Source organism: Falco punctatus (genome assembly GCF_963210335.1).
Source record: "Falco punctatus genome assembly, chromosome: 5".
Lineage (NCBI taxonomy): Eukaryota > Metazoa > Chordata > Aves > Falconiformes > Falconidae > Falco > Falco punctatus.
In genome coordinates this window covers 56,197,733-56,225,665 of record NC_137584.1, presented here as the reverse complement: position 1 = coordinate 56,225,665, position 27,933 = coordinate 56,197,733, and the positions used below count along the sequence as shown (strand labels likewise).

General features: G+C 40.4%; 2 protein-coding genes across 16 annotated transcripts in view; one reads left to right on the top strand and one right to left on the bottom strand.

The window, feature by feature from the left end:
• The window catches only part of L3MBTL3 (L3MBTL histone methyl-lysine binding protein 3), an 84,206-nt gene extending 79,761 nt beyond the window's left edge, over positions 1 to 4,445 (top strand). For all 13 annotated transcript variants that reach the window (XM_080390406.1, XM_080390411.1, XM_080390410.1 and 10 more), the window contains 2 exons: positions 68 to 130; positions 2,547 to 4,445. In XM_080390406.1, the coding sequence (XP_080246532.1) occupies positions 68 to 130; positions 2,547 to 2,690 (207 nt within the window). In that variant the 3' untranslated portion in view covers positions 2,691 to 4,445. The remainder of the gene's footprint in view (positions 1 to 67; positions 131 to 2,546) is intronic.
• Positions 4,446 to 6,191: 1,746 nt separating this feature from the next.
• The window catches only part of SAMD3 (sterile alpha motif domain containing 3), a 48,285-nt gene continuing 26,543 nt past the window's right edge, over positions 6,192 to 27,933 (bottom strand). The window contains exons 7-12 of one of the 3 annotated variants that reach the window (XM_080390435.1): positions 23,778 to 23,945; positions 21,772 to 21,831; positions 9,334 to 9,537; positions 8,770 to 8,941; positions 6,989 to 7,071; positions 6,192 to 6,738 (exon numbers count right to left, since the gene is read on the bottom strand). In XM_080390435.1, the coding sequence (XP_080246561.1) occupies positions 6,454 to 6,738; positions 6,989 to 7,071; positions 8,770 to 8,941; positions 9,334 to 9,537; positions 21,772 to 21,831; positions 23,778 to 23,945 (972 nt within the window). In that variant the 3' untranslated portion in view covers positions 6,192 to 6,453. The remainder of the gene's footprint in view (positions 6,739 to 6,988; positions 7,072 to 8,769; positions 8,942 to 9,333; positions 9,538 to 21,771; positions 21,832 to 23,777; positions 23,946 to 27,933) is intronic. The other 2 variants (XM_080390434.1, XM_080390436.1) reach the window with 2 other exon arrangements.

The window sequence follows — 27,933 nt, the reverse complement described above, 5'->3', positions numbered from 1 at the left end:
AACGTTTAAGAGTATTTTGAGAAGGCACGGGTCTTACCGAGTCTTTTGTTGTATACTTTGATGGCAGGTCTCTGAATTTATACGGAGTTTACCAGGGTGTGAAGAACATGGCAAGGTGTTTAAAGATGAGGTAGGTAAATTTTATTTAAAAAAGACACAGAATACAAAGCTCGGTGGAAAGATTAGGTTTATGTCATCATTAAAAATACATATAAACTAGTAGGATTAAGCGTATGTTTAAAATCATATGCAAATGTATGGAAGATTAGGTTGGTTTGCAGGAAGGGTTGGAGTGGGAAAGAAGTAAAGAAGATAAAACTAGGTAAGTGTCAGCCAGGTCTCTCATGCTTCCCTAGCTTTGTTGCTGCAACTGAAGTTAAACTAATGGTAGAAGAGGAGGAACTTTGTGATTTACTACTGTTCTCTCTTCACCTGGTTTGAGGAAATTTATAAGTGTGTTATTTTAGTTCTGCACTATGTTAATAATTAAATAAAGCAGAGCAGTTGTTCAAGATAACCACCTTTTAAAACTCTTGTCTGATCGCACTTAGCTCTTGATGCTCTTCCTTCTGATACAGCCAGTTTAAGAATGTGATGTGAGTGAGCGGAAAGTGAAAAGATCTGAAGGTTTCTGATGAGGTTCAAAGGAGTCAGTACTTTATGAGCATGCTACGCATGCATTCTGGTATATGAGAAGATTGTTGTGCCAAAGCTGTCATTAGGAAGTGATAGGGCTTTTAGGTACAATAGGCTTTATAAGCTGGATTGGCTTTTTCTTTTCCACTCAGAGGTTTCTTACTGCTGTTAATGCTTAGTTTCGAGAAGGCTGTTTGATCACAGATTGCCAGAGTGAGTAGTTCAGGTGCTTATCCCAGCCAGACCACCTGAATGGGCAGAGTCTGATACTGTAATATCCCAAGTCAGCCAGCCTTTCAGGTGAGGAATAATTGTCATCCTTAGACTTGAGAAGGCACCTACTGGGGAAAATACATACAGATGGCCCTACTGATGTTGTGCAACAAAAGTTTTCAGGCTGTTCTGTAGATTGTAATGGTTATTACAGTTGCTTATCAAAAGGACTGACAAGCTGCATTTCTGGGCTTTTTAAACTTGCTTAGATGTTAGACATTTTACAGTTGCAACAGGTATGCAGGTCTAGGTCATCCCTTATGTCACTTAGGGTGTCTTACCAATGAATTTAAGATCGACAAAAACTGGCATATTGCTAATCAAGTCAGCAGGTGGGAAGTGCCACAGAGATGAATGAGTCCTAAATGCTTTCATTCTCAGAGGTGTAAGGAAGTACTTCCCCTCTTTAGGACTTAGCCTCTCAGGCTTTGTCTGTGAGTAGTAAATGAAACCTCTCCCAGTGAGGCCAACTGGCATGGACTGACTGGCATCAGTAAGTCTTTCAGTAGGTAGAAGGTGCTGGTTCAAACTTTTGCTGTGGAAATAAACCCTCATCCTGCTTATATTAAGAGGCTGCAAAAAGGTGGGCACCCCCATGTTCACACACTTCTGGTTCTGAGCCCACCCAGTCTGGCTTAGTGCACAAAATGAGTAGAAAGTAACTGTGGCAACTGTAACTGTATGTTTCTGTTCCCACTGCAGTGCTCCTCACAACTTAAAGTGCTGGGGTATACCTTGCAGGCTTCCTTTGCAGCGTGTCTGATTCAGAAAGCTTGTCTTCTAGAAACTTAAATTATACTGTTCTTGTCTCAAATTAGTATCTTCAAGCCTAAGCAGTGTTCCTGACTTAACCACACTTGGCTTTTAGGTCTAGCTATCCTGCTTATGTTGCACTGAAAACTTACTGTAGATACCCAAGTGACTTGAAGTTTACACAAGAAAAGTGTTGGCCCCATTGAAGCCCTTGGAAGTGAGGGCCTTGTGGATCATCATGTTCAGATTTAGTGCTCCTGCTGACAGAGAGATTTGCTTACAGGAGAATATTCACTTGTAATGTTGCTTAAAATAGCAGAAAAAATACTCAGTTTTTTGAGAAGTTGTGTTTGTGTCAAAGAGGCAGTATTATGTAGCCTGGTCCCTGTTTGCATCTGGGACCAAATTAATTTTAATTTGCTATTTAATGAACAAAAGGGGGTGGTCTGAAGGGAGTTCCAGTTCTGCAGCTGGGAGTGAAATCCAGAAGCCTTCTTATCGAGGCTTGCATAAAAGGAGTACCTCAGATGTTAAAAAGCGTTACTGTGCTGCAGTACAGTTGAATTCTACTTCATTTACACATTTTACTTTTCAGTAGCTTTTACTTTATGTTGTCAGTATAAAAATTAGAACTGGTTAGCTAATAGCTAGCCAAATGGTTGTTTTCAAGCAGAAGGATGGTAATCCTGCTCTTTTGGACTGGCTGATCTGTCTAAAAGGTTGAAATCAAAGCTCTCCTGAAAGCATTTGAAAGTGTTTTGTATTTAGCCATTTCTTTACACTGTCTGAAATTGCTGGGAATTTTCTTTTCATGTTTTCTGAAACATCTATACTGCTGCACTGTCAGACCTATTAATAACTTTGTGTGTTTTTTTCTTTTAAAGCAAATTGATGGAGAAGCATTTCTGCTAATGACCCAATCAGACATAGTCAAAATAATGAGCATTAAACTGGGACCAGCTCTAAAAATCTTTAATTCCATTCTGATGTTCAAAGCTGCAGAGAAAAACTCACACAATGAACTTTGAAGATAATGGAAAATGTGTATGAGCCAGCTTTCTCCACTGGAGCTCATGTTTTATTCAAAGCACAAAGACTTGCTAGAACTGTTGAGTAAGGACTCTCAGAAAGGAAGAAACATAGGTTCAGCACTGGTGGACTATTTATATTCTCCTAGAGCCAGTACATGTGAATCCTTCTGGGAAGTGTTCAAGCTTTTGAGAAGGTACTGTGTAACAACCGAGTCAGCTAGTCTTATTTACCAAACTAATGGCGCTAATTCTCCATGGATGGTTAGGATCCCTAACTTTCTCTGGACATCAAGAAAACCTTCATTAATTATTTATGCTGTATTATATAAGGGAACCTTAATATTTTCTAAGAATTCTTGAATTCTACTTCATGTACCCATTTTACTTTTCAGAAGCTTTTACTTCATATTATCAAAATCAAAACTGATTAGCCAAAAATTAGGCTACAGGTAGCCAGATGAGACTGTTATGGCTAATACGTATTTGTGCCATAGTTTGAAAATGAAACACTTAACGTTACATATGTGACACTTTATGCTACAGCATATAACTTTACAGATTATAAAACTGTCTGTTTGCTTGTAACAAAACAAAACAAACCATGTTGGGGTTGAAATTATAATGCTTTTTTGATAACTGAATGTTTTTACTTTTGCACGATTAAAAAAACGTTATGTGAGTTTTTCCACCAGCATCTTTAATGTATTTTACCAAAAGATCAGTATAGAGAAGGCTGCAACTGAAAAATAAAGTTTGACTTCATAGAAGAGTTTTTGTTTATGCTGCACAATAAAGTCCCAGCCTTTTACATGGAAGCCTACTAAAGTTGTTCAGCTCATGAAAGAAAATACATGTATTTTGAGGTAAGGACATCAGCAAAAAAGAAAATATATTCATTTGTGTCTGCATATGCCAGTCTCCAGTATAGTTACCACAACAGTGGAGATAAACTGTGTGCTAAAGCTAGGACTGCTGCTCTGTCTTTGTATTTGACATAGGGGTGTTTTCCCAGTGGTGGGAAAATTATTTCACTCACCACTTCCTAGTTGGAAAGTCTTATTTATAAATGAATAAGGCATAGGGGGAAAGATAAAGTGTGGAGGAAAAGGTTACTTAAATGCATATGGTGCATCGGCATATCCTAGATGTAAAATGCATGCATTTCACTGGGTCATTAGTAGGCTGCAGATGCCACCAGCAGGTACTTGGGTGAGGCAACCTTCCTTCTTGGAGGATTATTACAACAATTCATCAGGGAAAGTCATTGCACTTGGTATATATATGTAAGATGTAAACCAGATGCACTTTATGGGAGAAAGCCTAGCCACCTGTATACTGAGGACTGTTCTAGAATGTTAGTTTTGGAAGAAGAGAGAGGAGTTGGATCAAGATTTTTGGCAGCCCTCTTAGTGCTGCAGTGGGCAGTTGCTCAGCCTTTAGAGCTGAGAACAAACAGCATTTCCGTTGCACAGAGCTGGGAGAATTTTACATCTTCCCACAGATTTTGCTAAGCTCTTCTTTGGCTGGAGTTCCTTAAGATTTCAAGAACTCTCTGTGCCCCTTCCAGATCATGTAGATGACTGGTACCTGCCATAAGAAGAGGTGAAACAGGGTCAGTATGAAGTAAGTTGCATTGCTCTGTTAATTTCCTTCCATGGCATTGCATAAATAATATTTTTACATTTTGTTCAATATTTGTACATTCAGATTGCACTCTTATTGTACTACAAAACAAATAAAACCTGAACTGGAGCCGTCTGTTACATTTGTGTGTGCCCAGGATTCTCAGATGAACCTGGCTGTTCCCCTGGTATAGAGTAATTCCTCACCGTAGCTCAATGTGGCTGTGAGTTTAAAAAAGCAACTCTGCTACCGCTGTCTGCCCTCTCCCTAAGCACTTACTCCTCAGGCTCACAGGACACTTGCTGTCAGAATCAGAATCCTGTTTATGGACCTAGATTTTGTCACTGGCAGAAGCTGAGGTTGCCTATGCAGATCACTAGAATGCCAAATCCTTGTTTTCTTTCCTTCTGTCCTTCTATGTAGTTTATTTTCCTTGACCCTCTGTGCCTCTCCCCGGTGCCAGGTCTGTAGCCTGCAGTGAGAACCATTCAAGAGATTTGCTGCTCGACAGAGATTACTTGGGGTTGTTAACAGCTCCCTGAATTCTTAGATACCTACAGAGTGCTGTGGTTTAAGAAATGGGTTCAAATTAGTACTGTTCGCAAGATGTAGAATAAACCTCACTTCAGTGGTACAGAGCCCAGTTTTATATCCATACAGCTGTCACAACGGGGAGGACATGCATAATCCTTACTTTTGTATCCCGTGTGATGACGTAGCAGGGTGTAGCCAACTCAGTTACAAAAACTACACCCAGCACATTCACTCAGAAACTAAAAACACTCAGGAGACCTACTGAATCTTTAGAATGTCAGTTGGTATTGGTTTGTATGTAGTGTTGGAGGTGTCCCAGCTGTCACACTGGTAAAGGTTGTCCCCTGATTTCCATTGGAGCCACATGAAAAATCCTGAGACTTTAGCAAGAGTTTGGACATTAAATGCAGCCATCTGCCCTCATGCTGCAGCATCTCCCACTGTCATCCCTGCACTGGAGTCACGCCTGCACAGCCAAGCTTTACCGCAGCTTCTGTGGTCTTCCAAGCTGTGTGTTTGAGTGTTAAAGAATTGTGGTGACCACAAATACTGCTTGGCCTACACAGATGTTTTTAGAAATGGTGGGAGGTTGATCTTTTTGGTAAAATGCAGTGTTTTAATAAAAAGCCATTTTGATTTCTAATTAATGCAGTGGGTCATGTTTGCTGGCTGCTGCTACTGTCCATCACTAGGCACCTGGCGAAAGCTGTGCACTGTCAGGCAGTAACCCCTGGGGTTTCCAGACATGCAGGAGTTAAGAGGAGCATGTTAGGGAGAAAAGGAGGCTGTGGAAGAAGAGAGGAAAGGGCCTCCGATCTGTGTGGGCAGACAGGAGAACCACCATGTGAAGAAAGCTGATCTGTTCTGGAGAACGACTTCAGAAAGAAAATGTGGTGTTTTCTCACCGGCACCAAAGCTGTGGTTACAAATGCACATGGCAGCATCCCAGATAAGTCATTCTTGCTACTTTGAGAGCTCATCTTAGAATCCCTACTTAGCAAATTCAGAATTAATGTTAAAAACAACAACAACAAAGAAAAAAAGAAGAATGTTGCATACATGGAGAAAATAATGAAAACTCAATTCTGAAAATTAAATATCAGGGCCACCATTTTAAAACACAACAATTATTATAGTAGTCTTTCAGTGATCATAATATAATGAAATGATGGTAATAAGTAAATCTTTAATTTGTGCCACTTTAAAACATTAACTGTATTAACATCTGAAGCAGCAAAGTGCTCACGTTAGCTCACAATGTGTTTTTTAAATTCTGACAGTCAAAATATTATTTGAAATTGTCAAATGCTCCATCCATATGGAAAAATAATAAACGACACATGCAGTAATCTAGAAAAGTTTATTGTCTGTAATGTCTCTAGACTGCTTTAGAATTTCCATTTAAAATAACGAAAATGCTTAGGTTTTAATTTTTTTAAAAGTAACGAATACAATTAAAAAAAAGGGGGGGCATTATTAAACATAACTATTACAAATGTACAGACATTTTCACCAGAAAGAATGGCACTGATTTATCTTCACAACAAAGGGATTTATTTTGACAGAATGTCAAATGTTCCTGAGAGGAGCGCTGTGTACGCCATCAGATACTGGGATACTCTGGTGCCTCCAGCCCTCTCTTTACCTGGGTGGGCAGGGATGCTGGGCTCCTCACCTCAAAGACCAGGGACTCCAGGAAGTTCAGCGTCCTGTGGATTCTCTTTGGGCATGGGATATCGAAGACATGAAATGCAGCCACCAGTGCTGCCAGGGCCATTGTGCAGTCATCGAGCTGGGCTAGCTCTTCTCTTTGTACATACAGCGCAAACTCACATGAATTCACATTGAAGGGATTTTTTACTTCCAACACTGGTGTCACCACCTTTACCTAAATTAAAAAGAAAGATCCTTCAAATGATGCCACAGCACTGCTTTGTTGAACGGGTCGGAGAATTCAGTAAACCTAATAACAGTGCTTTGAATATAGCTCATATTTCTATGAATATTTGCCTTTACCCAAAAGGCGGGCTAATGTCGTCCTTTTCCAGGAACTCAGCTGAGCCACCAAAAGGCCAGGCAATGTGCCCAGGCAGCTGATGCAAGGAAGAGGCCAAGACTACTGGTGCTCTGCCTCCTACCTCCTCGTTCACAGCAGCAAACAGACTGGAATCGTCTCCAAAGACATCGGGCAGGAGTAAACACGCAGCAGTCATTTTCATATCTGTCAAAGACAAGGATTTCTGCTAAATTACAAATGAAAGCATTCTGACACTGCAGTATCATCCTGGAAAAGCAGATTGCAGCCTATGTAATAGTTAACAGCTAAGCAGTGTAACTGTTGTTAGGTCCATTTTGGAGAGTAGTTTGTACCACAGTGAAGTTTTAGGCACCTGAGCTGGCAATGGCCATTAGTATTCAAATCATTCATGCACTCTGCTACTGAATAATACATTTAAATTTCTGTCACAATAAGTAAGTAGGCCTTTGGGTTGCTTCTAGTGGAGTTTGCAAGCTGAGTAGTCCTCCTGCCCCCACTGCCCATCCCCAAACGCCTCTCTCCCCAGTAAATCAGATGTCTCTGGGGAGTCCTGTTGCCAGAGGACTCCACGTTGAAGGCTGTGGTACAGTCGGATGCTGCAGGACCTCCTGGCACGTGGTACCTGCTACCCCTCTGGTGCAGCACTTACTGACTGTAACATCTTTTTTGCAAGTCAGACTTCTGGTGTCGTACGTTTCACTGAGCCTAGTTTGTCAGGCGTTTGTTATCCAGGTGCCAGGTCAAGTTGTTTGTGAGAGAAAAACAGGAAAGTAAAGGCTTTGGGACTTTACTAAGGTATGAGTTCAAATCTTTGTGGACATGTTTTATAAGAAAAGCGGAAAGGACAGCACCCGTAGCTTTCTAAGGCCAAAGGTGTGAGTAGAAAGTCCATGAAGGCTTTGAGGATTAGGCTGTTCATCGACACTTTTTAATCCATCGTGAGCCTGTTGAGTACTGGTGGGTTTAAGCTTAAAGAAAATCTCAGTATTTTAACCTTTTGTGTTGCTTTTTTAAGAAATAGCCTGGTAATAAAAGGAGTGAAACTGCTGTAGGAAACGCACATGTTCATAGTGTGTCACCTTTGATTTGACATCCTGGCATTATGCCTGTTTGATAGAAAATGACAGTCTAAGGAGGACTTCTCACAGAGCCAAGCTCGGGCACAGGCATCGACAGAGCTGCAGTTTGGGAACGGTAACAATTCTAACTGCTTCAAAGGTTTTGTCCCCGCAGAACCGCAATCCCCAGCCTTCTCACACAGAAAGGTGAGCAGCAGCAGGTGCTTGCTCCCTGGCAGCCAGTAAGCCAAACACATCAAGGTATGTGGACCTCGTTGCGTGCCCGTGGTACCTGCTCGCCAGTGGTACCAGTTCCCGTGCTTGTTCCTGCAATGTGGCTCTGCAGAGATGAGGTACTTGAAACACACTTGGTGGTGACTCTTTCTTTTATCTCACTGGGATAAAGACTTTAACCATAGAAACAGTACCTCTCTTTCTAAAGGAAATGATCTCTTTCTTTTTCTGGGACAATTTCTCTTTCTAAACCAGAAAATTAGTCTTCTGCGTGTATTTTTAGAAAATAATAAGCACTCTTATGTATCTAGAAAGACATAATTCTGTTCATCTAGCAACACTTATTTTAAGGTAGTTACTAACTTTATCAAACCTGCAGTCTTTTATTCAATAAGAAAAAAAGTTCCAATACCTGACTGATTTAATTTTCCTAGTAATTTCTTAGTTTTTATTCCTAATGCTTCCCTATCACTATATGTTTTTCAAGCAACCGTGGCATTTAAAAAATGTGTTTGCAATGAAATTGGAGCTAGTTTAGTTATATAAGAACAAAAGTCTGCTATTCAGAGTGTAGAAGATTTGTACTGACATTTCAGAATGTCTTCCTCTGTGTGCCGCTTCAGATTTTCTTGCAGCATAATGTTAATTGGATTATTCCTCACCACATACAAAGATAATATGTTTTCTGAATAAATCTCCAAAATCTCAACTGTTTTCTTATAAATGTCCATTTGCGTGAGAAGCTGGAACTCCCTAAAAAGCTAAAAGAAAAACAAATATTTGATATTATTGCAATCCTCAAAACCAAAACTGAAAACAACATGAGGTGCACACTTTGAAGATAGGATAAAAGTGGCTCAGTAAAATAAGATTATAAACTGGAGGGGATGGTTTAATTTCTTTTCCAAGCAGGGAAGAAATACATCAGGTAACACCACCATACTTCAAAGAACCCACTAGTGTTGTGTGTGGCATGTTTAACACAGGACTGGTGAATCTTTCAAAGTGAGGTTAGCAGCAAAAATATGAGTTAGATTAATGAGAACAGTGTTGATGGTTACTTCACTGGAAACATCCAGTAAAATATGTGCCCATGGTTGTATCACATCTATAACACAGAATTCGATGTCAGTATTAAAAATAGCTCTGTTACCTGATAAGGGCATTTTAAGAAGGGAAATAGTCTAAGAATGTCTTTTAAAGGTGCCTTATTTCGTATCATCTTTCTCCGTATTTCTATTGTCACATTCATTCTGTTATCCACTTCTTTCCAGTTCCTCTGAGTTTTCATATATTCTTGCTTAAGCCACTTAATATGTACATCCATTGCATTGCCTTCAAGAGGAATAGGTTCTTCCTATCAAGAAATGAAGGACAGAATCATAACAAGTCAGCTAGCATTTTTATCGGACATAGTTTGTGTGATTTGAGTGTAGTCAAAGTGTGGTCAAGCTCAGCAGAAAGTACCTGTAGTATGGGTTTAGTACCAGTTCTGTGAGCTCACCCTTATAGTTAATAGTCATATTTAGATCTGCTTTCATATAATACTATCAGCCAAGACTCCCAAACTGAAATTACATATCTGAGGATGTCCATGAAATTCCTGTGCTGTGTCTGGTTTGCCTAATTGTGGTTTATTTGAAATTAGTAGGCAGTTCTAATGATGAGTCAGTATTTAGCAATATTATCTCTGTATTACCAAGATAAATAGTATTTTCTTCTTACTCATACTGGTCCTAAAAGCGGGACAATTAACTTTCACATTTATGCAGCTGAGGTATTTACCCCCAAGAAGACCAGCTGAACTAAGAAAACTCTTAATGCATTTTTTTAATTTAATGCAACACTTAAGCATCATTTAAGGAGTTTGACTGTTAGTGTTTTCAAAAAGTTATGCTGTACTTTAAGATCGTTAACAGCCTTCTTCAAAACTGTTATTATTGTCCCTGCTGTAATTCCAAACCCAGTAATTACTAAGAGGAGGAGTGGCTATCCAAAGCAGTACATCAGTGGCAGTCGCCTAGGGCTTTTTAGCTTCTCTCGGAGGATGCAGTGAATTTGCTCATTGAAACAAGCTGAGACAACATATAGATGCACAGTTAGTACAGTTACCGCGCTCAGGCTGCATTTACACTGGCTTTTCCTATGCGTATTGTCACCAATGTAGCTGTTGTCTGTGTCAGTGGTGGCCTCTGGGTCAACGCCAGAGGGAGTCAAGACACTTAGTCCTGTTGCCCAGAACATTTAAGATGCAGAGCTGCAAAACACACAACGTCCAAAACTGCTTCACACTGCTCTGTACGTGCAATTAAACTTTCCAGTCTAATTAACATCCTTTTTTTAAATTGTGCAGGTGGTATTCCGGGAATGGTTGCATAAGGTACACAATTAAAAAAACTGTCTCCCTTCTAGTGTATATCCATGGATTTCAATAGCCATTGGGATCACAGAAGAAAAGAAAAAAAAAGTCCTGCATGCAGGACAGGTACCTACCATGACCTGGCCCTTGCTAGGATGCTGTATTAGCACAGTCTGCACTCTTTCTAATAGAGGAGTTTAGTCTTAATTGTATTGCAACAGGAGTGTTTGTGACCAGCTTGAGCAGGCATTCCTGTCCTCGCTGCGCAGGAACAGAGTTGGTGGGTCAAGACAAATTAGTCCCATACTCTACCCGTCTGAGAAGAGTGCTGGGAAGAAGTATAAAGTAAGGATGAGCGTGTAGTGGTACTTCCCTTGAGTTCTGTCAAGACTCCACTGAACTGAAGTTCATTGACTGCCAAGGATTATGTCTTTATATTTAACAGCCTTCAGTAGATTTTCTCCTTCCATTGTTTCTCCCAGTCACTTTTCCAGCTCTCATAAAATCATACCTCCCATAACATCCTGCGTTAAATTTGACACTTTAACTATGCATTGTCAGAAGAAATTCAATTTTTTCGTGTTTTCTCCTGCTGCTTCAGCCTTCTAATTATTGTGCAGGATTCAAAACCTATTCACCATCTCCTTGCCACTGTAGTTTTATAGCTATGTCATATTCTGTCCTCAGCCATCTCTTTTTCCAGCCAAGACCGTCCTAAGCTATTTAATCATTCCATATATAAAAGCTGATCCATACTTTCAATTATCATTGTTATTTTCTTTGCATATTTTCTAATGTCACTACAGCCTTTATGAAATGGGCACAGTAAACCTTAAAAATACTAGTTGAAATGCAGGGACACGACAGGTACATACAATAAAATAATTTTTTTGTTTCTTTCCTTTTTTTTTTTTGTTTTCTTTCCTTTTCTTGTTTTGTTTTTTGTTTCCCTTTTTGTTTCTTTCTTCAATAATTCTGAGCATTCAATATACATTTTGGATTACTGCTTAGCATTGTCCCCAATTTTTTTTAGCATAACATAAAAATATAATTTGTGAACGGTACTAGTAAGCTCAGAGCCCATCACTTTAATTGTTAGGACTGGGTTTTCTCCTTGTGCCTCGTTTTTCATCTATCACTATTGAATTTTACCTGCTGTTTTTTTTGGCCCATCACTGAGTAGCATGGGGTCCTTCTGCAATTCTTCAGTCCGTCTTTGTCTTTAGTACCCTTAGCATCACCAGATGTGGTCAGCCAATGATTCTCCTTTTCCCACGTCATTTAGAAATACATTGAATGGCATAAACTAAGCATTAATAATCTTTTCAACTGTAAACCCCAACTATTTCTGCCTTGCCTTCTTTGTTCTGTCTTAACTGTTTATCCACGCAAGGACCTTCCTGCTTATCCCCTCAGATTATATCCTGTAAAAGCCTTTGAAAGGCATCTGGTGAAATCTCTTCTGAAGTTAAACTATGTCAGCTGGATTTCCTGTGTCCTCAGGGTTGTTGAATACTTCAAAGAACTAATGAATTTATGAAAAATTACTTCTGTTTACCAAAACGTTGTTGATTCCTTCCCAATGTGTTCATCTCTTGGGTCTGCATTACAGTTCTTGCCAATTTGGCCAGTAAAGAGAGGTTTCTTGGTCAGTATGTTCCCTAGCTCTCTCCTGAAACTCTGGAAACTGGCATCAAATTAGCTACCTCAAATTTTCTAGTGCCATGTTTCATGAGACAAATTGCACATCACAGTTAGAAAATTACCTATTTTATCCTTGGACACGTCTGAAAATTTTGCACAAATACTCGGTCCTGGGAACGTGTTAGTATATGATTCTGTAACCTCTTTACTGGCACGCCAATCTGAGACAGATGCCTTGGTGCTGCCTGTGAAGAATGGTCCCAGTAACGTGATCACCTGAACTCCTTTTCTGAGAATCCTTGCAAAGTCTGTTTAGTTTTTCTGGTAGGGCTTTATATTCTGCAAGCCCTCCTGCACCTAGAGAGCGCACCCTGAGCACTCCTGTCCTTCAGCAGCATCAGGCTTTTCCTGCTTCTCACCTGATTGAAAAAGCCTTTGTAAGCAGTGCAGAAAAGGCAGAAAACCACAAAAAAATTCTGTGCAAATCTCCAGCAGGTTGCTCACAGTCATCAAAGCACTGTTTTGCTGCTAGCGTGTCATCTCTGCAAGCTCCCCGCATCAGTGTTTGGTGGGTTTTGGTATCTATTTTTTATCAGTTACTGACTTTGAATACCATTATAGTATTCATACAGCCCCACGTGGGCCGTTCAGCTGCACCTTAACCTGCTCACACTTGCAGTAAGTTGGAAGGACTGTCTCTTGATTCAGCACGACCACTGCACAAAACCAGGGGCTGGTCCATTCTTGTCATCTCAAGCACACTTTCTCACACATGCACACACACGCGCGCACACACACACACACACACACACACACTTGGGCAATTGTTCATGGCTTTTTAGTTACATTTATGTTTTTTACTCTGGGCAAGAGCTAGTTTGAAGCCTCTGGCTCCAAACAGCTCCATTACTACTGGCTTCTCCTGTGGGTCTGTTTCCAAGCCTCCTGCCTGTAGAGCAGGAGCTTCTTCAGCTACCTGACATGGAGCACAGCAGCTTATTTCGAGAAGAGCTGTCACCTTCAGTGCCTTACTTGCAGAGGCAGAACAGCAAAACAAACTCAACCCAGTGTGCCGTGACCACAGACAAACTGACAGGGTTGCTTAGAAACAGTGAGAAGAACAAGTTGCGACCTTTACTCCAGCTTATCTTCATCTCCCTTGTCAAGGCAAACACCTCTGGCGTTGATGGACTTTTTATGTAGTCAGCTCTGTCCTCAAGAACTAGTTTAGCTAGTGACATTACTAATTACCTAAATGAGACCATCTGACATTTTTGTAAGCACCAATGGCAAGCTACCAGTAGAAATATGGCAGTAGTACAAGGAAGAATTGCTGTCATACCTATCTACGGGGGGGGTGGGGGGGTGGGGAAGTGATGGAAAGCCAAACTTTGTTGTTTAAGTCATCCGCTACATATGAGTAACATAAGCAGAAGTCAGTGTTAGGACTGGGTTTCTTACAGTATTCAGCTTGCTTAGAGCAATCACCATCTGTAACCTTTCCATCTTTTTAAGCTGCACTTCTAGGCTGAAGAAAGGTAGTTCTGAACTTTAAGATCTTTAACATAGGTTGTTTAAACTAGTAGTCTATGTAATAGATATATGTAGCCAGCCATAAAACACATTATAAAACTTCAGTCAAGTAATAGAGCTCCAGAAATGTACCAGATCTGTAGTAGCAGTGTTTGGATACCAATTAATGAGAGTTCTCAACTGGCCGCAATAAGCCAGTGCTGCTGTTTCAGAGATTACTTCTCGTTTAGTAAAGTGCAGTGGAAACAACAAATAATGTTTATGTACCTTGAGGATGGGCAATGGTAAGTATGATGTAAAACACTTGGGATGTTGTAAAACAATGCTGCGCATGCAGTGAAAGAGCAAGTGAGTACTGAGTTCTAGGGTTGGCATTAGCAACCCAAGTTGCTATGATTTTGGGGACTCCTGGACTATATACAGTGGCAGGCCTGTGCCTTTTATATCTAAACACCTCATTTTGTGTCTGGACAGTGTCATTCCTGCTGGGGAATACAATCACTATACTGTAGTGTATAGCGCTATGTAAACACCGATCAACTGATAATTGGGAGGACAGGTTTACTGCATCATTGTGTATTTCTAATTCCAACTGGTTTGGTGCAAGTGGGGCGTGTTTGTCAGTCAAGAACAGAACAGAGCAATGGGACCTCACCGGCACGCTAAGTTGAACGGCAGTGACTGACTTTAGCAGAACCAGTGTGGAGATGGAGAATAGTGACTTTAGGTGTTTGTGGATGAATAGCTGTTTTCAGTCAACCTAGCTGAAAATCTAAAGGGCAAAACCATTCTGATTTACGTTGTTTGTTATTTCTAAGCATAGTTTCATTGAAATAAAATCTGAATATCTTTGATAGAGCAGGAAATATTGGCACCACTTGAATTTTACACAAATTATTTTTGACCTCAGGATTTATTAGCGTCTAATATCACAAAAGGGTTTGCTTTTATTAAAAAATTACAAAATACCATGCTTGCAGCAGAATGTGTTCAGTATGTAACTCGCTTGATAACTCAATTTCCATTTTCTTCAGCCCTTCTCCCTATTTTGCAAATTTGCCTTCTTTCTAGTAAAGCGCAGTGAATTGATATTAACTTAGTCACACCTAAATGCAAGATTCACTTAAAATATTTTCATTTTTTCCTTTTAGTTTTTAGTTTGTAAACAAGTTGATTTTTAAGGTCAGTGGAAAGATAACCGAGAGCTGGCTTTCTCTTGGAGAAGTTACCTCAGTGGGACATCATTTTGCAAAGTATTTTAAACTTTATTGGAGATTTATTCCAAGTGTGATTTAAAATCTTCTGTAGTTATCTTTAACATTGCTGGTATGAACAGTAAGAATCTGGGGAAGGCTGGCTACTGAACAAGTCCATCAGCCTGTCACATGCCAATTTAGAGAGGATTCTAGATGCAACGAAGCTAGTTACAGCACAGCAGTATTCCAGTAAAATGTTGACAATAATGTTAAAGCTCAGTTACTTCAATGTTGTGGAAATGCAATCCTATCTAGACGGAAGCCAAACCTGTCTCAATGTCTGAAGAAAAGAAGCCAAAGCTAACCGTTCAGCATATATGCAGGACAGAACTAAGAGCCTCTTTAAATGAGGGATCTTTTATTCTTGAGGCCAGCCGAACTCCTCTGGCCAGACTTTCAATTGTGTCGCTGTTAATATCCATTTCCCTTGCACCAATAAGGATAATGTTAATTGGTGATCTTTAGTTATTTTTGTATATAGAATTTTGTCTTATTTAGCAATGTATGTACTTCATTAGTAATGTAAAGAATTTACATTCTTTTTAAATAATAGAAGTAAATCTGGAACAAATGAGAATTTACTGCAATGCTTTAAAAAAGCAAGCTGACTTTTTGTCACAAGCTCAAGAGAAATACAGCAGAAAAAAAAAAGATTCAAAAAGGTGCAGAAAGGAAGTTGATGAGGTAAGCAAAGCATATCCAGTAGCTGTGTGTCAGTGTAATGCAGACCTTGCCTGAGGGGCCGTCCTGCCAAGGCTCTTAGCCCTTCTGTTGGATTCACAGGTGATGAGTGACAGCAATAGGGGAGCCCATTCCTCAGCATCCAGGCCTGCATCTGCCCTTATCTTCTTGGCATCTCAGGTATCTGTGACTAAAGCCACTAGATCTAGGAGCCATGCAGATTTCAGGGCTCTTTACCCATGCTCCAGATGCCTTTTGACAGTGACCCCCAGTCGATATTCAGAGTTCTACTTGGAAACATATGCAAGTGTTAAGATGCTCAGAGTAACAAAAAGTAAGAAAGCATACACACATAAACCAACCAGACTCCAAATCCTTCATGTCTCCCATTTCCTGAAGCAAGAGGATAGTCATTTGGTTGGAGACAGGCTTTTAAATACACGCCCAATTCTTTAATGTCCTTTTGATGGATCTTGATTTTTCCCCATATTCTTGTGAAAAGCCCCAGCTTGCAGGGCACTTATATGAGTCAGTGCCACAGCCAAGGAAGTGAAGCTGCTACATCTCTTTGTGGGGAGGAAGGGAGCAATTCTTATGCATGATGTGCATCTCCAAGGTCTAAGCTTTCAGTTACTGTTGAAAGCCAGCATCATAAATCCCAGAAGTCATTAATGTCAACACCAAAGTAACATGACTGCCTAATCACAGAGTGATGAAAGCTCCTCTGGTGAGGACAGCAGGCACCTCTTGCTCTTTACAAGCGTTTACACCAGTTCCTGAATGGTAAATGTAGCCTAGCAGTTGCTAACAATAAAGATCAAGATCCTTTTTTTTAAGAATGCCAACATAACCTACTGACTCCCTGGTTTGAGACAGTGAATTCAAATAGGACCAGTAGAGTTAAAGGGATGGATATGAGGATGCTGCAGTGCATGCTGTTGATCTGCTCACTGCTAACCTTGGATTCAGGTTCCTCATCTGGGATGATTTGGGAATGAATATACCTTTGAGGGAATTCCTTTGGATGGAGAATAATCTGCTTGCTGGAAAGGTAGAAACCATGCAATGGTAATGAGAACCATCTCCTGGAACAGCAGTGCCACACAAATTCAGTGGTGCCAGCACTGAGTGGGAGCTCCTTTTACATCATACTTTGGGACTGGGTTGCTGATGAGTTGCAGTTTCGGTACAGCTGTTGTATTGCTTTTCATTATTGCTGCCCTTGTCAGCTCCCAGAAGCAGCTAATAATATTTCCCTTGAAAGAATATTTCAAATTTTCCTTGCTAGATGCTGAGACATACCCCAACTGATGTTATTGCTTAGAGCGTTGCAGCTGCTAACACTTCTTGATTGCTGAGTCTACCTGCATCAGAGTTAGCATCAATGCTTAAGGAATTTACGCAAGAAAGCCTGATAGCAGCAGTTTCAGTGGTTTCTCTGTGTCTAATTGAAGAATATGATGCTTGCATACTCACACTGGGAGTATGGTGGGACCTTTGTTTGGGATAATCTTTTCCATTAATTGGGTTTTGTAACTTCTTCATGTTAAGAAACAGGTTTCACAGGTAGCTAAGTGAGCATAATCTTAATCTCATGTCTTGATTTTTGAATACTGAAAAGTCTTGCTATTTTGTCTGGATTATGTACAGACACAAGGCATCATAAAAACAGAGTGCACAGAACAGTTTTTAATACCACTACTTTAACGGACAGCCTTTTTATCTGTGGTGACTTTCATGTTCATCATAATGACATTTCTTATGTGAATACTGGGGCATTTTATATCAGGAGGAATGCTCAAACCAGGCTATGACCATCAGAAAGCAGAGATTTGCTCAAAATAATTCAAAACACCCCAGACTGATCTGGAACAGGTCTGAACCTGAAAGGCAGGCAGCAAGCTGGACACTGCTCAGGGCCCATCTTGTCCCAGAGGGTGGGAGAGAACTAAGAATGCATCACAGCTGTGCCACCCCTCGTGTCCAAACCCTGAGCACAAAGACAGGTGACCCAGCACAGGCAGACTGCTTTCATGCAAAATGAGCATGTAACCTACTGCAGGATCCACGCTGACTTGTACTCAAATGAGATGTTTAATTAAAGCAGGCTCTGCTTTAATTACACATAATCACCCTTTTGAGCCAGGCAGAGACTTTCAGAGCTAGACTCACATGCCAATGCTAACTGCAAACTTTTGAAGCCGCGTAAGTCAGTTTATTTCTGATCACAACTGCTTTCTGATTTGTAAGCTGGCAAATACACTGCATAAGCAAATGGGTGAAATCTGTTTTCGTCTACCAAGGGACAACCTGTATTCCATATTTTATGTTAACTCACAGAACAATGGAGGTAGTGAGTGACATAAATAAGAAGGTGAAGTGTAAGATGTATATCAGGATTTTGTGTTTAAAGTTTTTACTTTGACTCGAAAGTATTTTAAAATATGAGGCAAGCAATACCACACACTATGCATGCACATCAAAATTTTGGTGGAAAAAAATCACAGTACAAAAGTACAGCCACTGAATGATCATTTGTATATGCATGCTCACATTCTGGCTGTGCAGACATTCAAGCACTTGATTTGGAAGCTTTTAATCTTAGAGGAAAAGGGTCTATCACCCCTGCTTCATCTGTGTATAGCATTCACAGTATAGATGGTACCTAATGCTGTACCTGCCAGTAGGGCCCCTCAAACACAAGGCTGAGCCAAGTTTCTGCATCTCATGCACAAGCTGTTCATCTTTTGAGAGTTTTCCAGCTGTTTGATTCATTTGGTTTCCTTTTTCCCTTGCACATGCTTTCTTTTCTTCTCATCCTCCCTTTTCTCCAGCCATTGCCTCCCAAATCCTATTCTCTCCACACTCACTGAAACACTGTTTTAAGTTTCTAACTGCTGCAGTGGCATAATCTCCTTGACAAACCTGATGTCGGTTATCACCTCAAAGAAAAACATATCTCTAGGAATTGTCTAACTTGTGTAATTTACCTAATTTGAGGTAAAAGAAACTCCAGCACACAGGGTAGACATCAGTCAATCCTGGGTCCTTCTTTCATCAGAAAAGAGTCTCTAGATCATGATGAGCATAAAGCCAATGAAATAAACTTCTGTGAAGCACCCAAAAGCAGCAACTTTTCCATCACCATTTTTATCATTGCTGTTAGCCCTAAGATCACCCCCAGAGGCTCAAGCAGACTCCCATCTCTGGTATCAGTATGACTTCGGCAAAAGGTTGCACAGGCTGAGGAAAGGTAAAGGCAAAAGAGAGGATGGATCATCTGCTTCACCCCATTAAATGCCTGGCTTCCTTCCATCAACAATCAGCTCCTTCATGTTGGTTGGTTCAGGGACCGTCTTCTACATCTGCCCTGAACCAGGTACTTTGTGCAGGTTAAGCCTTCCAGACCTCATCATTACATCTGGTTCCGGGTACCCAAGGTGATCTTAGTATGGATTTTGGCCAAACTCAGGAAGCCTATCACACAGCTTTTCAACAGTACTCCTCCTGTTTAAAGCCAGAAGGCCCTTCCACTCTCTCTAAGACAAGAACTCTCTCTGAGCCTCATTAGTTAAGGGGAAACCTTGGCCTTACAGCAAGGATGTTCTCACCAGCTTCACTGCTCTGGTACTACGTGATACCACCAAAGAAAGCATTCATGGTCCCCAGCTTCTACCTGGATGCCTCTTAGGCCAGATGTCTCCGATTTTCATCTGGTCCTCTTGGCTGAGGATTTGCATATTTTCCATGTTCAACATTTGTACTTATCTTCTCTGTACAGGAATAACATCAGCAGATGTCCAAGGTCATGAGTTTAAGTTTCTGCAGAATCCTTCCACTTCTCCCAGTCTAAGTAATCACCAGAACATTTCTTATCTCCATCCTATAGACACAGAAAGGAGATGGCCTGCTGGTGCCCCCTTTATAAATTGTTTTCATTACGCTATTTCCAGCTCTGCTGGGTGTGACAAATATGCCCAGTTATCTGCAAACATCTACAGTCTTAACTGACATCTTGTCAGAGCCTATTTCTCCTTTTCACACCTAACTTCAAATTTACTTGTGTGACAACTCCAGAGCAACCCTGATGATCTCATATACGAACTGTCATAGGATGTAAGAAATTGGAGGCAGAAGGACAACTGTACTCCCTCCACTTCTAAGATTATGAACTATTAAAATTCTTCTAGCCTGTTATATGCCCTTCAAATTCAGGTAACTTAAGATCTCCTTGGATAGTCCCTTTGCTGACAAGTTTTCTCATACAACGGCTGGAATGGATTGAAGGAGCTTGATTCAGTTGCATACATGTAGCTATGTAGTGGCTTTTGAGATGTCATAAGGGTATCCCAGAAATCTCTGAAAGCAGGGAAATATGACACAGGACCTACGGGAGACCCACACCCTTCTGCATTGACTGATGGAGCCATGCAGGATATCTGTGGGCATTCTTGTGTCTGTATTCAGCTAACTGAATTGGCTGTGAAGTCATACTTTCCATGGACAGCACTGCTCAAGACTGACCTGACAAGATTTCAAAAGTTTTGAAGTCTTAAAGTTCTGAAAGGGACAATTTGCTCTTTGGTCACCACCCCTGAGATGACTAAGCTAACATTTGAACCACATGCTTTCATCATATGGAATCCAGTCACCAGCTCTAACTGCACTTGCCTTTTGCCTTTCGATAAATCCTCCAGCCAAAGATGCACACCGAGAGTGCTCTACCTTTCTATCCCTTCTGGCTCCCCCAAGTCTATGGCCCTTCCTGTTACAACTAGCAGGAGGTGGTTTCTCTCATAGCCTGAAGGACCATAAGCCAAATAATTCCTTAGGGAAGAGAAAGAGGTTTATGGTGCCATTTTGTTGCTAAAAAAACCCAAACCAAACAAACAAGGAGATCAATGAGAACATGCCACCGGATGGCTGCCTTAGCAGTAATCCAACCCTGGCTTCAGAGGGAAGACTGGCTTGCCTTTCTTCTTTATTTTTATGGTGTGATGACCCCTTTCGTGGAAAGTATATTCCATTTGCAGCAGATGGAGGTCATTATCATTACAAAGAACTCCCTCTTGGATTACTGCTGCTCCAGGATATTTGCCTGACTGTGGAAAACGGCAGAGGAGGACTCTCACTCCATAGCCAGAAAACCTGTTAATTAAGGAGGTTTTCCTGATCAGGTTCTGAATATCCCTCAGACACAGAGGCTCATATTAAAGTCTATGTCAGGCACAGTCCAAGCCTCTTTGCAATCACGGCTCAACCTGGTGGTCGTAAGGATCACCATTTTAAGGGAAACCTCCTTCAGTAACAGACACCTCCAGCATGGGTTTATGTGCTTACCTACCACCATTTTACAGCCCTGCACTTGTTCAAGGCCTTTCCCGTGATGCTAGCCACTCTAAAATGAGTATAGTGTTCGGTCTTCCTTGAATGTAATGCTATGTAATGAGGAATACATCATCATATGTTTTAAAGAAACCGGAGGAGAAAGCCAGATGCTGCATCTGGAAGCAATGCCTTGCATGGGAGGCCACGAAATGCTTGTGCTGTGTTTGGAGGAGGAATGCCTGCTGGCAGGTAATGGGGCTTGGACAGACCATGGGGCAGACATCATCTTCGGCTCTGAGCACACCCCAGAACATCACAGAAAGCTTGTCCTGGCAAGCAGCTGGGTTTTTACATGATAAAGTAGAAAGAGTGGTTAAGGATTTTACTATTAGTAGTAATAGCTTTATTACTCTCTTTATATAAGAACAAATACCAGATATACCGGTGAGGGACTTCTTTTTAGTAAATAATCTTTTTATCAGTTTCATGCCATTAACAATCCAAGATTATACTGACACAAAGCACATTTGGCGGAGTTACATCTTATGACTATTTAGAAACTAAAGCTCAATATGTAAGTCAGCTGTGTGGCTGGTAAGTAGGTCAGCTGTTGGGAACAGATGTACTTTTTCATCTGCACCGCTTCCCAGTTGGCTTCAACCTATAATGCCCTGAACGTCCTACTCTGCCTATCTAAGGGAGACTGTGGTGACACAAAGGGGCTAGGAATCCTTCACTGATTGTTCTCCACAGGTCTCCTTAACCTGGAATTAATTTCCCACACTTTTACCTTAAATAATCGTGATGTGTTGGCTTCTAGTCCGCACAAGGCTGAGCTGTTCTTCCAGACCTGGAAAATGGATGAAGGCAGGGGCATCTGACTGATGATAATTTGAATATCCTTTGGTTTTGCCTGTGGTATTGGCTTCTAGACCAAGTATTTATTCTTCTGAGGCTAAGACTCTTTATTAAGCATTTTAAATTTATCACAAAGTAAGTAGTGCCAAGGACTGGCAGAAAGGTGCCTTTATGTGTGTCCCTAAATACACAGATAAAAAACCTCCATGCTGCGTTTGTTTAAAAGAATATTAAACAAACATCTTGTTCAGCTGTGCATATTTGTAGTGACAGAATTTAGGACCTCAGAGTCAGACACACCTGCTTTCAATGTAGAAACACATTTAAACCTGAGAAAGTTATGATTCGTTCAGTTTTATGGGGCTCATTCTTAAGACTTAATAGGCTCCACAAGTGTTAGTTCTTGCATTTATATTTCTATATTATTTATATATATATATATATATGTGTGTGTGTGTGTGTTCAGGATACAGGAAAAATGAGAGAAAGGAAGGAAAAGTTGTTTAGGGATACTTTGCATCCTCTTGCCTTCTTCCAGTTTAACCCTTATTTGCTTATAACATTAAGGTTAGCAGAAAATGCCTAGGGCCTTAGAAAAGATAGAAAATAATTTCTCCTTCTTTAATTTCTAAAGCAAACAAGGAATGACTAGTGAGGTTCTTTGGTAATGTAGTTAAAAAGAGGGGTGATTCCTAGTTTACAGACACACAGCACAGTGCAGTTAGACATTCTCTATAGAAAAATAAAGTTGATCACACAGTCCCTACAGGATCACTGCAAAGCACTTCCCAGCTAGCTGATGTGACAAAACCAACCCGTATTTGCCCTTCCAAGCATTAGCAGATAAAGGATGGCTAACTCTTAATGCATGCCCAAAACCAGACGCCTGTCATTTCTCCTTTACTGCATGCAAGACTGTTTATTGTTTTGCACCCAAATGAAAGGTTTCTTACTTCACACATTTTGCAAACCTTTCAAATAAAGCGGGCAAAAAGAGGGAAGTTTATTCCTGCACACGTTAATCAAAAAAAGATAAACAGAAATTACAGAAGCTTCTAAAAAAACCAACACAAACAAACCACAAAACCAAAAAAAACCCAAAAGTTTTGGGTAGAAAACTATAGCTTCCTTCAAACACAAGGGCGATGCGTGCAGAAATGCATCCAGTTAACCACTCTAAATACAGGTGTCTCGTAAAGAGCAGGATGGACATGTGTAAACTAAAGTCAAATATCTGCTTACCTATCTTCTTTATCACATTCTTACAGTTGTTTAAATTTTACCACATTTTAATTGCAGTACAAGGAAGTGTGAGGAGCATTGGCAAAGCATAACTGGAACCTTAACGTATTTATGAAAGCGTATAAATTAATTAGTATGCTTCAAACGTTTACTGTGCAGTGTTAGCTCTGAATTCTCTAACTAAAGGGATATGCAGCAACTGCACACATACATTCATAAGCATCCCTATGTATATCACACATCAACGTAAACAGCTTTTATATAACAAAGTGCAATGCGACAGTAGGATATGGCCACTTGCTGCCAGCTCAAATACCACTTTGCATTCTTATTTGTACAGGGATTTCAGCTCTTAGACATAAACCTCTATCATTTTTCACTCTAATTGGAGGTGTATTATCTAAAGCAGAATGGGAACACTGCATTTAAAAAAAACCCCAGAACTTTCTGTCCAGTTGGCAACAACTCTAAATGGCAACAAATGTGCAAGGCACCAGTATTGCGTTTAGCTCTGCTGTTGCTACTTAGGTCTCTGAAAACGGAAAGCAAGTCAAGGGTCTGGCTATAGGACAAACTATATAAAATGCGTTTAAATAGGATGAGATCGCCTTGTTCTCCTTTTTACTGGCTGGCAGCCTTACTGTCAGCAGAGGAGCTGAAAGACACAGAACTCAGTTAAGCACCAAAACCCCTTACCTCTACCTGCAGCTGGACATCATCAGGTTTGTTTTCAGCAAATGAAGATCTCCTGGTCTGTCCTCGCCTGTGGCCAAACTTGCATTTGTTCCTCAGGACTTGCTCATCATCTTCAATGGGTCTCCGCACATACTTGAAACGATCTTTAAGGGCCCGTTTCCATAGCAGCTGCATGAAGGGGGGGGGCGGGGGGGGGGAATAAATCTGTCATTACCAGTATTTTTTATCAAGAATTTGCCCCATTCCTAAAACAGGTCAATTTTTTTTTATCTAGCTCTACTTTATAAAAAACTGTTTGCCAATAAGAGAAAAAGACTCACAGGGCAGCATCAGCATACTGGTGGTTTCAGGACTGAATGAAACATAAGCACCTGTAGTATGTGACTCTATGGCAACTAAACGGTGGGGCTGCTGGCACAGCTGTAGTTCATTAAGGATGACAGCAATTAACCCTAAGGGTTAGATTTAGCCAATATAACTAGGGATGTAGTTGAAACCACAGTTTGCTTTCCTTTTCTCATCTCTTACTTTGGGATGCTCCAGTCGTGACATCAGGTCATGAAACTACCCATGAATCAGATCAGCTCACTAATGCCACAGAAAACTAATGTTTGGGGGTGGGGTTTTTTTTGTTTTTTTTTTTCCCTGAGTGGAATATTTTTCCTCTGCTTCTGACAGTCTCTGATGGGTTGTGCAGTTGTATGATTGTAATATCTAACATAAGGGAGTGGGAAAGACACAGTGGGATACTCCCTTTTGCAGGGAACCTACAGTTACACTGCATCAAGTCTATTAAACTGAACTCAAAACTGCTGAATTAAGAGGATCGTTTCAGTAGACACTAGTGTTTGTAAGACTCTTCAAGGTATGTAAATTGCAACTTAAAGGTAGTTCTGCACTGCATGTGGATGCAGCCCTTGTTTAATGGAACCATCCATCACTCTGGCAGCCAAAGATGGAGTTTATATGGTCCCACTGCTTCTATCACACTCACATCTTTTTTTACTTGGGTGCTGAAAAGTCATTTCTGAAAATTGTATGAACAGCAACTTATTCGTGCATCCTTACGGACAGATGGTTGTTTACCTGCAGTCCCCAGCTCAGCATCCCACGGCAGGACCCAGCCGTGCTAACTAACCATTGACAAGTGGGGAAGCAATTACTAATCAAACGCCATTAAAAAAGTCTGCAGGCAAAACCTGCAGTTGTGAATACTGAAAATGTTTTGCCAGATCCTCAAAAGCAAATAAATGCTTGTTCCAGTTATTGAGGGGGTTTCAACTGTCAGAGGGAATAAAAATTAGTCAGAAAAGTGACTGCAAATGACAGGATGTGGCAAGAGAGATTCAAATAGCTGTTACCTCATTTTCCAGAATTGACTCCAGTACTACACTTACTCAATACTGCACTCAAGCCTGTACTCACTGACATACTAAACCACAATATAAACAGAAGAATGATTACTCCAGATTTCTTACCAAAATGGTGTCCTTTATTAGTCAAGGTCATATGACTTTAAGGGCTAACTTTGGTGTGAACCAGAATTCAGTAAAAATAGACTAAGTAGTATAGCATCTGTCTTCACAGCAGCCTGACATGCCTGCCTTTCTCACCCACAGGATATGGATAGGAGGGTCTCTTACAGAGACACTGATGAAGGTAGCATGACCTTGCCTTTCTCCTGCTGAACATATTGCTCCCAACCCGCTAGGGTACTAGCTGACTTACAGGCCCTCAAGCCTAAAAGCAAGACTTCCATGAATGGTGAAAAAGGATGGTGGAAGAGCTATGAGAACACAGCCCCTGTAGCAGCTACCTCAGCTCTTCTCAAGCAGACCTGGGCCAGCCAGGGGAGCTGTGCCTTTCCTGGGGGACACCTTCTGCCACCCACCTGCAGGCCCTTACAGAAGTATCTTCTTAGCACCAGTAACACTTGAACATTGAGAACTGGCAAGAAAACAAATCCATCTGTATTTCTAGTATGTAAACTTCAGACTTGGGATTGGAGTTACATTGTCACCAATCTAAACATAACAATTAGACACAGAGCACAACTGCTCCCCCAGCCTCCTCACAAGGCATATTTACAGCTTCAATTTGAGTATCACACCAGCACTGCTTTCAAAAGCAGTAAGGTAACTACATGCCTTGCAAATCCCACTTGTTATCTGCCTGAGAGATTAAGATTCCCAAATAAGTTTACAATTCTGGCCCTATGCATTTACATCTTGATGCAAATACCCCAGTGTTATATGCCTAGCAAAATTTATTTGGAATATGGTCATTTTAAGGCTGTTGAGAAACAAGCAAACAAAAACCTTAGCTTAATGCTTCCCTGAAGTGTTCAACAGATGTTAAAATATTTCAAAACATGATAAGCCCAGAATATATTAGCAGTTGACAATTTAAATCTCCCCTTAGTTGAGTTTTGCACAGTTTCTTTCTTTTGAAAACCTTTGTTTGGCTAGAAGATATTTTTGCTTTTTCTTCCACATGAAAGAATATGCTGACACCTATACAGAGCTTTAAATATCCCTCAAAGTTCAAAACATTCAGCTGTTTCATATCCCTGTCCTCAGATAAATTAAGAGTTTTAACTAAATTATTTCTGTAATAGGATTCTCATAAGCTTAGCCAAGTCCCTTCTCACATACCTATTTCATGAATGAGACTGCAAGCACATACTTTTATGTGCTTCCCCTGGCGGGTAATGCATCTTCTAAAAAGGATGCTTTCGTTACCATTTTTGAGCTGATAAGTCTATTTTCTATTAATTCTCCCCTCCCCTCGCCCTCAAAAAAAAAAATCCCAAACCACCCCAGGAAGGTTTACAATGCTTGCAAGGGAGCAGAAGGATTAGTCTGTGTCTATTTGACATAGGAGGGGAAGGATTACATGCAGATTAAAAGCAGTAATTTACTAGCGAATAACCATTTTGTGTGCGGCAGTTACATAAATCGGGCATGTCAGCACTGGGTTCCTGGGTTTCACCAGCATCATAGCACTGCTCAGCAGCCCCAGCTGAAGGGAGCCGCTTACGCAAAGCCCACTGGCCACCGGTGTGGATGAAGAGCCCTCTCTTTTCCCTTTTCCTTCCTCTAAGGTTCCCTTTTCCTTCCTCTAAGGTTTTCTTGGAACCATACAATTTTCAACATGTTGGCTGAAATGGAATAAGGGCAGTGACTCTTTCCAAATTCCTTGTAAAAGGAATAAATATAAACAGAATAGGATCTAGCAAGTGGTCAAGAAACAGCATCATGCTAATTTTCTTTTGACTGCTGTGCCTGACTCTGGCTTTTGCTGTATAACCTATTTTGTCTGTAACTACTTACAAATGTTGCGTTGGTTACATTATACATCAGAACTCTTATAATCTATTTCCTGATCAAATGGAGTTTAATGTGTTTTGTTTTTTTAAATCTTGTATGTGTTAGTTTAGGATAGCATTGTTCTTTAAGTAGAAGGAATCATCATGGGAAAAATGACTTACATAATCACTTTAAAGCACTTTTTTCCAAACGCTGATCTTGGAACAGGGTAGGGAAATTAATTTCATTCCAAGTCTCCCATAGACATCTTAAATGAGTTTTGCCTCATTATTTTTAATTATTATTTAGATATTCAAATAATTTTTCTTTAATTCTTGCTTCAAGAGGGATCTAGTAAATAACATTATTTTAAAATTCATAGTACCTAAGTAGCTTATTTGTAAACTTATTCATTTAGGATCATTATCATCATCCTGACTATACTGCATTGGATATCCTTTGCAAAAGGGCTGATGGCACAGAAGCATATTTTTCCATACTGCAAAATCAAACGTGAAACCTTTTAACCAAGAAAACAGAATTATGGATAACCCACTAGTAAATCTTGAAACATCAAACTTTTAATGACCTCTCACTGCAACAGTATGAGATTGAAAATATTAGACTAAGTTTCTACATAATATATGCATTGTTGAAAGTACTTGTTTAAAATAGTTTGGAGTTGTAAATAAAGTGTCCAGTATTTTGGGAAAAAACCCTCTGAAACCCCCAAAAGTGGAATGTTCAAAGCTTTGCAAGTAATATTTTTCCTGCCATGAAAATACTGGTGTGAATGTAAACGCTCTAAGGTTTGGGTTTTTTTGTTGTTCCTCTCTGTTTTCCAGCAG